The following is a 13,584-nucleotide window of genomic DNA, read 5'->3' as shown; positions in this document are numbered from 1 at the left end:
CTCTCGTGTTGATGTTTCTGAAATTGGGATGCATCTTATAGACAGTGGTGTCTTGGGCAGTAAATGGTGACAAGTTTCCTCTAACTTACCAAACTTCACTAATAATTTTAGTGGGACTGAAGAGATTCTTGACATCTCCTGATGTCTCTCATATACTTATATTTACCACCTTGTCCACTCATCTGTTTTCTCCTTAACTGCCCCAGGACAGTTCTTGCCTCTGCTTCTGTCTTCTCCTTCCCCCAAAGGCTTTGCCTTTGTTTCTTTTTGACCTGGAAGTTAGAATGCTTGAGCTCTCCTTTGGACCACTGGGTATAGCAGCACTGACAGAAATAGCCTTTCTGCAAAGACCTTGATCATATGAGCACCCTTTCCACAGGCCATACACATCCCAGACCTGCTGTGGCGTCTCTCCCAATCTTGCCAAGTTTGCCTCATCCTGATGCCCTGGCAGATTTTCCCCAAAGACATGACTGGCCTTGTTAGTTTGTACTAATACTGACTCTCTTTTGAAGAAGAAAGACCTGAACAATTGCAAAGGAAGTAATTGTACTTTGAAAGCTTACAAAAATGTTTAACAAAGTAGATTGATGGTCATAATGATGCCTCTTTAAGAGGTTTCCAAAGGCCATGTCCAGATTTTTAAAATCTTGGTTGGTTGTTTTTTACAGTAGGACCTGATTTTGCATTGGCCAAATTCTTTGGCCTTGTCATAAATTCGTCTAGGAATTCATAAATGGTAAAACAATAAAATATCAGAGAATCACAGTTTCAAAGTTTGCTGAGCTATGTGGCTGCATAAGCAACATAACCCTTTCCCAGAAGGAGCCGTGTGAAACTTAGGGATTGTGTGGTCAGATATAGAGTGCATTCTCCCTGCCCGTCGGTGCTGGGGCTGCTGCTGCTGGGAGAAGCAGTGGGAGGATGTGGATGAAACCTGGCAAAACCGAGGAGAGAAGAGAGCAGTGAGTGTCCTGTTAGACATTAGGTGGTACCCTCATCCATCTTGCTCTAAGGCATATCTAAGGTGGCCACCAAGCCCTTGAATTAAACTCTTCCACTTGAACTAGACTAGGGTCTAACTGGAAGTTGATAGGCCAGAGGAAGAAGGTTGATTTATGCCATTATGGCCTGTATCCTGGGTGCTCGTGGTCTTAGAAAAATAAGTATTATGGGACCCTCCAGGGATTATTTGCTATTAATTTTGAGGGCAAGGTATTGAATTGGAATCCTGCTTGAGGACCTGAATAGACTAGTTCTGAAGGAGGCCCTCCTTTGCTACAGACCCAAGGACTACAGTGTACAGTTTTGTAGACCTAGGAACTAATTTTGTATCTCTGGCTTTGATGAGTCCTGGTTTGTTCCTTGTATCACAAAACAGATGGTCAGAGTACAGCCTCAGGCACTCCATTATTTGTGTCCTCATGTCCAGATAGGTTGTCCTGGATCAGAGGATTAATAAGCAGAACATCTGGCCTTTTCAATTAGGCTGCAGTTCTCCATAACCATCTCACTACTTTCTCTTCTTAGGCAATCTCAGAACTGGTCAGCCCAGACATCTTCATGCAGTCTCACTCAGAAAATGCAATTTCAGTCAAAGAAATCATCACTGAGATTGAGTCCATCAGTCAAGGAGTTGGACAGATTCAACTGAAAGGAGATGTCCTACCCAACCCATGCCATACACCAAAGAAGGCCGCCATCCATGAGCTGCCCGTTGAGAGGGCCCAGGCCTTGGAAGACAAACCTGGGAATCTGGAGCAGAACAGGGGTTCCTGCACAGCCCAGCCAGAACTAGCCAAAGACTCAGGGAAGTGGGACCCCGAAGGCTGCCTAACCACACGTTCATTCACAGCAGACTTGGAAGAAGAAGAACCAGCTGAGGGGGAACAGGAGCTCCGTGGCCCAGGGATGCACCCAGGTGCGAAGTGGTGCCCGGGCTCAGTGAAGCGAGCCACACTGGAGTTCGAAGAACGATTGCGGCAAGAGCAGGAGCACCATGGGGCTGCCCCTGTATGTACCTCACTGTCCACTCGTAAGAATTCCAAGAATGATTCTCTTGTGGCAGACCTAGCACCAAAAGGGGAAAGTGATGAAGCCACTCTGGAACATTCCGTTGTCCCCGAGGAATCAGAGATGAGCAAGGGCAAGGGGGAGTGCAGTGGATCTGAGGCTGGCTCACTGCTCCCTCCTGAGCAGGAAGCCATCGTTCCAGCATCCAAGCTGCTGGAGTTTCACCCCTTGCCAGCTCCTCAGGATTACCCAGGGTCAGATGCTAGAACACAGCAGGACAGAGTCCCAAAGGAGCAGAGGACTGTGCTTTTATGCCAGGGCTCTGAGACTGAGGCAGTCCCTCTTTCCCTTCCCAAGAGGATAGAAATCATTGAGTATACCCACACACTTATGTCACCTGGTCCCCCTGGGCCCGAGGCTGAAGGAGCCACCACCAAAAAGAGTGGGGAGCAAGGGCTGAGGAAAGTGAAAGTGGAAAAGTCCATCACTGTGCTCAGTGCACTGGATGAAAATCTGAACAAGACTCTCTGCCCCAGCCAGGTTTCTCTGCGCCCCCAAGTGCTACCTCTGCTGCACTCGTCCTCTCCTGACCATGACAGGCCCACCAGCCCAACCTCCACCCTGAGCAGCCCTGAAATTAGGAGCAACAGCCCATCAACACCCCTAGAGACAGCAGCGCCTTTTGTCAGTTGCGCAACCCATGTACCCTCTGCTAACGTGGATTACCTGCATTCCCAAACCGTGGTTCACCTGGAGGGCTTCACAGAGCAAAGCAGCAGCACAGACAATGAGCCCTCCACACAGCAGGGTAGATGGGAAGAAAGTCAGGAGGGCCCCCTCTGCAGTGGCGATGAGGTGCCACATAAGGGCTCCCAGTTAAGTAGCGAAGACCTAAGTTTAATTAACAAACTTGATGACAATATTGAGGTGTTACAAGAAAAACTGGACCCATCACCCGTAGTCTTTCGACTACCACATAGCTCCAGCAGTGACAGTGTAAAGGGTCTCAGCCACAGCGCTGGTGTGGTGAAGGAACGTGCTAAAGAAATTGAGTCCCGAGTGATTTGCCAGACAGGGCTTAACAAACCATCCCAAATGAGGCGCTCAGCATCCCTCGCCAAGTTAGGTTACTTGGACCTCTGTAAAGACTGTTTTCCAGAGAGGGAACCCATCTCAGAATCCCCTCATCTCAAACTGCTTCAGCCCTTCATCAGGACTGACTCAGGCATGCATGCCATGGAGGTCCAGGAGCCCCCAGAAAACCCAGGTGTCCCCCAGAACCCAGAGCCCACCAAGTATTTTATAGAGCAACTCAAAACAACAGAGTGTATCGCTCAGAGCAAGCCAGTGGAGAGGCCCCTTGTGCAGTATGCCAAAGAATTTGGTTACAGTCAACAGTGTTCGCTCCCCAGGTCGGGACCTCAATTGACTAGTTCTGAAGGAGGCCCTCCTTTGCTACAGACCCAGGGACTACAGTGTGCAGGCCCAGCTCCAGGACTGGCTGTGGCGCCCCGTCAGCAACACGGCAGAACTCACCCCCTTAGGAGACTTAAAAAGGCAAATGATAAAAAACGGACAACCAACCCCTTCTATAATACCATGTGATTCTGAGCCTACACATATGACTTTTGAAAAGAAATGTTTGTACAAGGGGCAGGTGTAATATATAAGGAACATGCACTTTATTGGTTAATTTTATAACGTTTTGGTCATTTTACTGTTCTTGGCGCATGCAGGGTTTGGGTCTTGTGTGTGTGTCTGTGTGTGTGCAAGAGAGAAAGAGATTTGGACTGCAAGACCATTTTGTCATTTTTTTTATTTTTTAAAAATTCAAACCTCAAAAAAAAACTCATTTTCAAAGAACACCTTTATCAAAGGCAAATTGCTGTTTTTCAGTCACCTGCCACCTGCTTATCATTTTGCCCTCTGAGAGAAGGCGTGCTTGCTCAACTGAGGGCAGGAGGCAGCTGGGTAGGGTGGAGATGAAGTTGGAAATCAAAGGTGCTCCCCAGGGTCTTTGTGATGATGGTTTGGTTCCCAGACCTGAGGCAGCGGATGAACTGAAGAGCAGCCAGACTGGCGGCAGAGTGCTCTCAGCCTCCATCTCTAGCCCCAGCCCGCTGGAGTTAATGAGGTGCACAGGTTCTGCTCCGCTTTAAAAGCGACTTTTCCAGAATCCATTTTTTCTGGTATTCCAGAGCCTGTCATTACAAAAATGATAACAGACAGCTTTGTAAATTTACCAAGCAAATCGTTTTTTCCCAAGCAAATAGTTTTTGACATTAAAAGTGAACCCCAAATAAAACCCAGGAAAAGGTCTTCTGTAGAAGAAAGCGTGACAAGAGGAGGAGGAGGTAAAGTTGTGGATGGAGAGGCTGCTGCCTGGTAACTTCTGGGTTGGTGGGATCCACACAAGTGGCCATCCTGGCCTTCCCAGTCCTCCCATCTAAAACACAATAGTGACAAGTTTGTAAAACAGCAATTAAAACTCAACGTGTTCTTGCAAAATGAATAACATCTGTAGGGTTTAACCCTTCCATTACTTGAATAATTCTGTGGGCCTTTTGAGTTTAATGGCCATATTTTTTTTTCCAATGTACTTTCCTCCCCCTTGCTATTTCCCCAGTGCTGCCTGTGGTGGTTTTTTGTTTTTTAATTTCATAGATGATATTTGAATTGTTACATGTGTATAACCTCCAGTGAAAGCAAAGTTTTCTACGTTATCACTGTTAACACTTGACCTAAGTTTTTTTTTTTTTTCCTCTTGGTCTTTTCCTGGAAGGTTTGTCATTTCTCTAAAGTTTATACGCAGTATTTATGTACATAATGTTGTCACTTGCTTACAGTGTTTTGTTGTTGATGTTGTAGGATCTTTTCAATTTATTCTTTTTAAGAAGGAGTTAAGTTGCAACTGGAAAACACACAAAGACACCACAGGAATAAAACTGCTGGGTGTTCGTCGAATCTGCACAGTATATTGACGGTGGTTTTAATTGCTGAAAGGGAGACTTCACATCTCCAGTTCCTGCCAAATTCTGTGTTAGTAACTTCCTCCTCAGAGAAACCCCTGAAAGCTCCCATTAGATCACAGGTTGACTGAAGATTGAGTTCTCTGAGGCTGAAATCCCAGAACACTGTGTGCCAGTGGCTGAACTGCAGCCAGGGAGTTGGTAGGGGTGTTACGGCTGCCCCAGGTGGCAGCTCCTGATGGTGGCTGAGGCAGTCGGGGAGGCCTCGGCCAAGGGCGAACGCCTGGTAACGACTCCTTTTAGCATGCTGTAGCTTTGCTGCTGTTCTGGATATTGTTACCACAAGCGCACCTGCCATAAACAAGCCTATTTCAGCTTCTTACAGAAAATGTATTTAGTCTGGAGTGAAGTACCCTCAGAAGCTCACCAAAACAAAGGTGGTTTGCAAATTTGCTTCCTGTTTGTGTTGGTTGATGTCCACATGGCTGAGATTGACCTAGTGGACTTCAGACTTAGGTTTTTGGTTTATCACAGCACTGAAAGGCAAAGGCAGATGTAGAGACTGTCAAGTTGATGTCAGAGAGCAGAGTTCAGTGGGGGCAAGCAGGGGGGCTACCCACAGGAGAGAGGAAAGGTGGACTGAGGCTACTCTTAGGTGCTCGAGAAGAGCTTTAAGTCCAGTTGCCATATGGAACTGTGGTTGGGACTGATGTCACTGCCCGGAGGCAGGTTGGGCAGAAACCACCTGTTAAAAGTGTCTTTGTGGTGTAGTGGTTATGTGTAACCGTGCTGTGCCTAAATAGCTTTCTTAAATGTTGAGATGTATCATCCATACAGCTTGGTGATTCCTGGCTATTTAATGTGTTGTAAGGTGTTTTTTTAGGTGGTATGTACAAATGTGAGGAGGCTAGTGAGACAGGGTTATGAATTCCCAAGGACTCACCCATCTGAAGTGCCCATTTTGCTGTGGCAATTCCACCACCAATATGATGGGAAAGACAGGAAGCTGAGACAGGGGGCAGGGAGAAATTTGCATGGAAGGTAAGAAAATGGTGTCCACTGATGTTAACCCCTGAGATGGTGACATTGCACACATTTAGAGATAAAAGCAGTATCAACATTACGGCACTGTTCCCTTATCTCCCCTACCACTGTGTTTAGTGCTCATGCTCATTGCATTAAAGAACAACAAAGCTGGGAAGAAACCCTCTAATGCTGTGAAAAACAAGCTTTTTGTTTAAAGAGTAAACGGTCTTATTCTGCCTTCATTTTGCTTTTATTACATTTTTTATCATTTCATTGACCTGCCTAAATAAACACCCTTTTACACACAGGGTCTGTGATTCAACCATGCCAAGGAGCTTTGCCACCGCTCTCAGAATCCCACAGTTGGGTCTTCTTGTTTTATTTATGTGACTGAGCATTGTCCTCGGGAGGTGTATGATGAGGTGTCAGGGACTCTTCAGACTTTCTTCTCTTCAAACTCTTTGATAATCTCTGCTGGCCTGTTTCCCTCTTCTGTTCGTGGAATATCCAAACCTGGAACGGCAGGGGTTTGGTAGATTTCACAAACTGAGGAGGAAAAGCTTTGGCATCTCGCCCATTGCCTCTATCTGTATCTCAGAAACCACCATCATCTGACTCTCATTTACCCTGGAGGGTGTGTGTGTGCATACTCTCGTGCATGCTTGGCTGCACACATATGCATGAAGAGTAAGATTTTGGTGCGTGGGCCAAAAGCCCCAGGAGCACACTGGTTTTGAACTATAATCTGGGACGGTTACCTGGTCAGTATGAAAGGAGAGAAATCCTAGCCCTTCTTGCAAACACTTAGGAATAGTGTGTACTGTAGTAGGCTTGGAGTACTGTGGGATGGTAATAGTCATCTCTCTTTTTGGTTGCCTTTCAGATTCTAAAAGTTTGGGATCATTCCTAGCATCTTGGCCTCTTCAGGCTCTTTATCCAGAATTTTCCTGGTTCTGTACCTTTATCCCAGCTGGTATTTTCTCTTTCTCATTTTCAGGACAGCCCAGGCTCTGGGGTCCTCTCCTGTTCATGGGCCCGAGACAGATGCTGTTGGCTAGGCCTGAAGCTTCCTAAGAGAAGTTGCTTTTCTAAGACAAAGCAGCTTGCAGAAATCTTCACCTGTTCCATCTGAGGGTTTCAGTTCTGAAGTGACCTAGGCATGTTTGGTAAAAATGTTTTTGTGGGAGTTGTTTCTTGTTCTTCTAAGAAAACATTATGTAAAAAGGATCACTTTTAAAGGGCATTTTAAAATTCTTAAAGCCATTCTTTGGCATTTTGGACACCTGTTTGTGGATACTTTGTTTACATTGTGAGTATTAAAACCTGTATCATCTTGTCGGCTGCCCAGTCTCCTTCCTCTCCAGGCACCCAGCAATGGCTGTCCTGTGAGTCCTCACACAGAGCCATGTCATAGGGGTCAGTCCTCATGGATAAGTGGGCAAAACCTGGAGCTGATTTCCACCTGTGTCCTGCGCCCCCATACAACACTCTGTGTAGAAAATAGTCGCCGTTTCCTCAGTGATGGTGTGTCTTACAGTGATGGTTGTAATGGTGAATGGCTAGTGTCATTTTTGTTTAATTTTGTTTTGCTTTTTGATGGTAGACAAGGTGAAATTTTAGCTGTTTCATCACCAATCCAACTTAAAAGCATTTTGGACTTTGTTTTCCCTTCCAAACTAAAAGTAAGATGAAGGCATGTATTAGGTACACGTGTGATTTGCCGCCCCAACTCGTATGACACCCATGTTAGGGAAAGGCCTGCTACCAAAGCAGGAGGCTGCACACTCCAAACCCTTCTCCCAGGGATTAGGGTCCCTTGATGCCGTGGAGAGCTATTGCAAGGTGCTTCTGTACTTTTCCAGCCTGGAAGTGGAGGGTGACTGGGCCTGGCTCCTGCTTTGGGAAGAGACCAGCCTCATTTTCTCAATGCCCCAGAGATCTAGGACAGGATTTCTAAACTGGAATCGCCCCTCATCAGCTTGAAGAGTCCTCAAGAGGTCTTTAACTGGTGCTGCCATCTGTGTCCCACAGCAATGGTGGCACAGCCTGTGTACACAGGCAGAGCTGAGGACCCAATCAGAAAACTGGGTAACTGGCCCTGAAATGTTTTCCAATCAACAACCCCACAGGGGATTGCTTGGTTTTTATTTTTTGTTGGGTTTTGTTTTGCTTGGCGTAGCTTAAGGTGCCTTTCCTTTGTTTCTTTCTACTTCATTTTTTTAGGACTTGTCCAGAATATGGAAAACAAGTCCAGAAGACTCACAGACTGTTACTTTTGCCCCAGGCCACCCCCAAACTTTTATGCTCACGTTTTATTAAATAAAGCAGGTGCTCCCTGGAATCTCTGGGACCTTTTTGAGGCATTTGAAACAGAATATAAAGAGTGGGCTCATCTCCTTCCTTAATCTTCCTGGTGGTTGGGATGTTCCACTTGTATCATAGATTTTTTTATTACTGATGTGCTCCGCTGTTTTTAAATGTGAACTTGTGCGCAAATGTGCAGATTCAATGTTGTTACAGATTGAATAAATTTTTATTTTGAAGATGAAACACGAACACATGTCCTTTATCAAATACAACGAAGGAGGGGGTTGCTGGGGAAGGTGAGGGGTTGGAAATGATAACTCAAACATGGAGCAATTCTCATTGATTGATTCCCCACCAATCACACTCTTAACAGATAGCTGAGCTCTGGAGAAAAAAAAAAAAATGTGACTTTCTACCTTCCACAAAATAAAAGACTACATAGAATTACTACTAAACATTATCTCAGGGTGGCTCCAGTCAGGTGACCAAGTCGGGACCTTGCCTGGTCAAGGAAGCTCTTGCAAAGCCACCACCTGAATGTTAGGGGAATGAATAAGCAAAGGCACCAAAATTCCTTCACCATCTATGGTGCAGAGTGACAGCTGGGACAGCTGCTGTGACCTTCCCCAGCAGGGACTAGACTTGGTGGGTGACCTCTCTGGACACTGGCAAGGTAGAACTCAGTAGCTTTGAGTACGAGAAAGCTCACTGAAAGCCTTCTAGAAATGGGACTGACTTTGCAAAGAAGTAAAAATTTTAACTATCCACTGCTTCACCTCCCTCTCTTAAAAGAAACATTTGATGATGGTGCAGGAGAGAGATGGGGCCAAAAGGCAGTTCTCTTGAGTTGGGGGTGTCCGTGTCTTCCACCTTTCCCATCATGAGTTTTTAGTGAGTACCATTCATCACACACCATCTAGCAAAAGCTCAGTTTTCAGTTTCCAAATTACTAACAACAAAACATCGTAAAGTTTTCCAGAGGAGACACTGCCTTAAACTAAAGTTATCACCCTGCTTCGTTTTGAGTCACCCATTATCAATTAGGAGGGACACGTCCCTGGTCTCTGGCTTGAGTGCTGGATGGAGTTCATTGTGGAGAAAGCAAAGTCATTTCACAAAATATTCTAAGGGCCCCTGGGATCTCTGACCAGTCTAGATGAGCTCAGTCTTGGCTTTCTAGCCAAAGCAAACCAAATCATGGCTGTTGCCAGGCCACCTCTTCCAGAAAATGGCTTAATGAAAGATGAAATCTGTGCCTGTCTTCTGCCTCTTGCAGTTCAGAGTCCAGCTGACAGTGCAAAGTGGTACCGGGAAGGGGTGGCACCAAGCCCAGGTGGCTTCTTCCCAATTGGTTCTTCATGCTTTGGCTCCACCCACCCACAGCTGTCCCAGGACTTGGCAGCCATTAGAATGCTAGAAGGCAGGGCTGAGCCACACCATGCCAAGCAATACCTGAGAATCCCTGCTTCTGTACCCAGATGATGGACTGAAGGCAGGGCGGATTGAGAGGTTCCTGCTTCCTAGTCCCGGACCCTTCCTTTTAGCCCGGAGTCCCCAGCTCTCTTTAAAAAGGAGGGGAAGAGGAGGGTGGAAAAGAAAGAAGCTGTTTCAGAGTAGGAGACAGCATTTCAAATCCCTTGTCTGCCAACAAGTGGCGCAGACTTAGAAGCTGACCCAGCCCTCTCTTCATTTTACAGCCCAGAGAACTGCAAAAATAGAATTAAGCCACGGCTAGAACCCCAGTTTTAAAACCTCATTAGTCCAGGCATCCTTTCCTCTGTGCTATGCAGTGTTAGTCAGTCTCAGCATTTATGATATAAATGGGCAGGATCCTTCAGGAAGGCAGAAATGCATGGTGCTGAGAAGCATGTCCTCTGGCACCAGACCATCTGAGTAAGGATCATAGCTCCACCAACTACCAGTTGAGTGGTCTTGGGCAAGCTACTTAACCTCTTTGTGCGTCAGTTTACTCATCTGTGTAACGGGGTAATAATAGTACTCATACCAGAGAGTTGTTACCAGGATGGAATTAATATGCATAAAGCCCTTAGAACAGTGCCTGGCACATACTAAGTGTGAGTTATTAAGGAGCAACTGAGTCACTCAGGTCTTTTCCTTCTAATCATGTGCCTGGAAATAATTAAAATGGGAGGCTCGTCTGCCCTCATAGCCCCCCATGCTATGAATTATTTCTGGAGTGCCTGTACAAGTTCCTGGTTCTATTCCCCTACAAGCCACTGGATACTGCAACTCTTCCAGAAAAGCAAAGAGTCTATGGGGGCCTTTATGTTTCTCACGAGCTTCCCTCCTCCCCTCCACTGCAGGTCTTTGCCCTCCAGCTGTGATCCATGCAGTCCCAGGTTTGCCCTAGAGCTGGGAGGTAATAATTGATTCCACCCTGCCCTCCAGGGGTTTATGATCCAAGGGAAGGAATCCAGGCAGAAGCCGGATAGAATGGCTCTAGGGACTGGCTGTTCTTCACTGTCTGTATTTTGATTAGGTTTATTTCCCCCTCCCTCCACCCTCCCCCCACAGCCACTGGTTTTATTGATTCAAAAATCTTTACAAAGACAGTGACTGTTCTACCAAAAAAGGAGCCTAAAACAGACCAGAGGTGAGGTAGAGAGCAAGGGAAGGGGCCAGGAATCCACTCAGGAGAGCTGGTGACTGTTGCCATGGAACTGGCAGGAGGAGGTGGGGACTCATGCAACAGCAAGAATTCCAAAGAAAAGCTGAAATGGTGAGGGGAAAGAACTCCCAGAAGATGGAGGAGGACTTCTGAGGACTTCGTAGAGGGTGGGAGAGGAGTCCTCACTTGGCTCAAACTTTGGAAACTCAGTGCTGGGACTGGGGCTCCGCAGAGCATCACAAGAAGGCACTGCTCCCGGAGGCACCCAAAGCAGTCCCAGGGCTGCTTGTCATTGATGCTACACCTGTCCTTGAGCCACTCCCAGAAGAGCTCATCATCTTTCTTTAGCACAGGAAACTGGCCAAGGACCAATAGGCCTTGTCAAAGCCCCTTTCCTCCAGTTTCCTGCCCAGAACTTCACCAATCCTGGCCAGGCTCCCCACTGGTTTTCCCTGTGGATAGGTAGCTCTTCCAGGAAGTCGTGGTGCTTTTGGAAGGTTGTCATCTAGGCTTAATCAGCAACTCCAGTTACCTTAATGGCTCCTCTCGCAGCCTGGCCAATACTGCCACCTCAACACACTAGAACTTTCTTTAACTTCCAGGTTTCTTTTTATCTCCTCCTTGTTCTTGGTGGGAAACCCTGGTGGCACAGTGGTTAGGAGGCAGGGCTGCTAAAAGGTCAGCCGTTCGAATCCTCCAGGCGCTCCTTGAAAACTCAAGACAGTTCTACTTCGTCCTGTAAGGTCGCTATGACTCGAAATCGACTCAAATGGCAAGGGGTTTGATTTTTTTGGTTTGTTCTTGGTCAATATTTAGATCCATGGGCCTTGATGGAGTTAGGGGGTGGCTTCCCTGCAACACTGTCCACTCCCAACTCAAAGGCCCAGAAGACTGGCCACTCTGACCCCCTAAATTTCGGTTAGCCAGAGGCCCTTCCCCCTGAGGCTGATGATCCTGGGGGTCAAGGTGGGCTCACTTTTCTCCTCTCCCTGCTCTTTAGGCTGCCTCCCTCCCTGCCCCATGAAATCCTCTGTCTCTAACGGAGTGAAAGCCCTAATACAGTGCCAACGTTGTAGGTTCTCAGATGGTTGCTGTCGCTATTAATAAAAACAAGAATAATAACTAACGTTCACATCCACTTGTCGGGTAACCTCGCAGCTGCCGGGGACCAGTCTAGGCCTCATCCAAGGACTGACACGACTTCCTCGGTGCATCTTCCGGGGGCCTCTTCCCCGCGGGGCCTGGATGTTCCCGCCCCGCAGCCCGGCCGGCGGGGACAGACTAATTCGAGAAGGCAATTGCGGCAGGAATGCGGCGCGAAAGCACCTGACCTCGCGCGGCTGCCGGCTCTGGGGGCTGCCCCTCGCTCTCCCTCACCGCCTCTGGCTCTCAGAGCCCCCCTCCGGGCCTGGGCACCTGGGCCTCCCCAGTCCACTCCGCCCCCGGAGGAGCGGAAGGTGGGGAAGGGGCGCGCGCACCCCGCGCACACACGGACACTTAACTTCTGGCGCTTCTCCGAGGCCGGCCGGCGCTCGGTGCAGAGTCTGGGGCGCTCGACTTTCCCGCCGTGGGGAGGGGCGGGGTAGCTATGGCCCCGCCTCTGGCCCAGACCCCGCCCCCGCAGGTTGATGGCAGCGGCAGCTGGGACTGCAGCGTCGCCGGGCCCGGGAGAGCTGCAGGCAGCAGCTAGAGCGCGCAGCCGGCCGCTCGGGTCCCAGGAGCCGCGGACACCCAGAGAGGCAGCCCCGGCGCCCTGACGCCTCCCTCGGTCCCCAGCGTACCCCCAGACCCTTCCGCAGAGCAGTCGCAGCGTGAGCGCCCCCCCAGCCCACTCAGGACCAGGTACCCACCCCACCCCCTCCGCCACTGGAGCCACCGAAGCCAGCGGGTCTCTGGAGCGGGAAGAGATCTGCGTCCCCCTCCCCCCGCCGCCAAATTCGATCCCGGGCGGGGTGGACTCGGTGCCTATATTTGGCCGGACAGCGGCCCGCGCGCCCCACAGGGCGAGGACACCTCGTCTTGCAGGAACGCAGTGCCTGGGCAGGAGGCCGGAGGAGGGGGGGGGGGCCGGGCCCCAGGCCTGGGGCCGCAGGAGCGGCGTGAAGGGCACAGGGATGCCGGGGCTGGGGAAGGCCAGCAGTGGCTGGGGCGTCTGAAGAGCTCAGCGCGTCCCATGGGGAAGAGCATAGCGCAGGCCCTTGGCTGGAGAAAAGGAGCATCACTCTCCCGGCAAATCAGGCCCAGGAGTCGAGGACCCCACCCCCAGGACAGCTTCACCAGGAGGAAAGGACAAGCAGGGCAAAGGAGCCAGAGAAGAAATTCAGCCGCAGGATGGTGGGCAAAAGCCAGAAGACCACACAAGAGGTTAGGGCCTCTTAGATAAGCCAGTGCAGGGTGCAAGGAGAATGGGGAGAGATCCACCTTACACTGTGTCTCCCCCAAGAGCATGGGAAGAAACTGATGAAAAACAGTAGCAGGAGAGACTTAGGTTAGCTGACAGGAGGAACTTCTCCCTTGACAAATCCTTAGGAAGGAAGCAGAACCCCATCTGCCTCAATTATGCCAGAAATGTGGCTTAGAATCTCCACCTTAGGATCTCCTGGCCTTGAGCCAAGATCCAAGGCCCAGGACCTCTGACTG

General features: G+C 48.9%; 1 protein-coding gene and 1 pseudogene across 4 annotated transcripts in view; one reads left to right on the top strand and one right to left on the bottom strand.

The window, feature by feature from the left end:
- Positions 1–7,750, top strand: part of SSH2 (slingshot protein phosphatase 2) — a 266,689-nt gene extending 258,939 nt beyond the window's left edge. For all 4 annotated transcript variants that reach the window (XM_003416769.4, XM_010596471.3, XM_064271493.1 and 1 more), the window contains one exon: positions 1,531–7,750. In XM_003416769.4, the coding sequence (XP_003416817.2) occupies positions 1,531–3,618 (2,088 nt within the window). In that variant the 3' untranslated portion in view covers positions 3,619–7,750. The remainder of the gene's footprint in view (positions 1–1,530) is intronic.
- LOC111752503 (uncharacterized) lies at positions 6,012–12,229 on the bottom strand (annotated as a pseudogene).
- Positions 12,230–13,584: the final 1,355 nt, after the last annotated feature.

The sequence above is a fragment of the Loxodonta africana genome, chromosome 18 (genome assembly GCF_030014295.1).
Source record: "Loxodonta africana isolate mLoxAfr1 chromosome 18, mLoxAfr1.hap2, whole genome shotgun sequence".
In the NCBI taxonomy this organism is placed as follows: Eukaryota; Metazoa; Chordata; class Mammalia; order Proboscidea; family Elephantidae; genus Loxodonta; species Loxodonta africana.
Note: the sequence above shows the minus strand (reverse complement) of the source record. Positions and strands in the feature narration are given on the sequence as shown.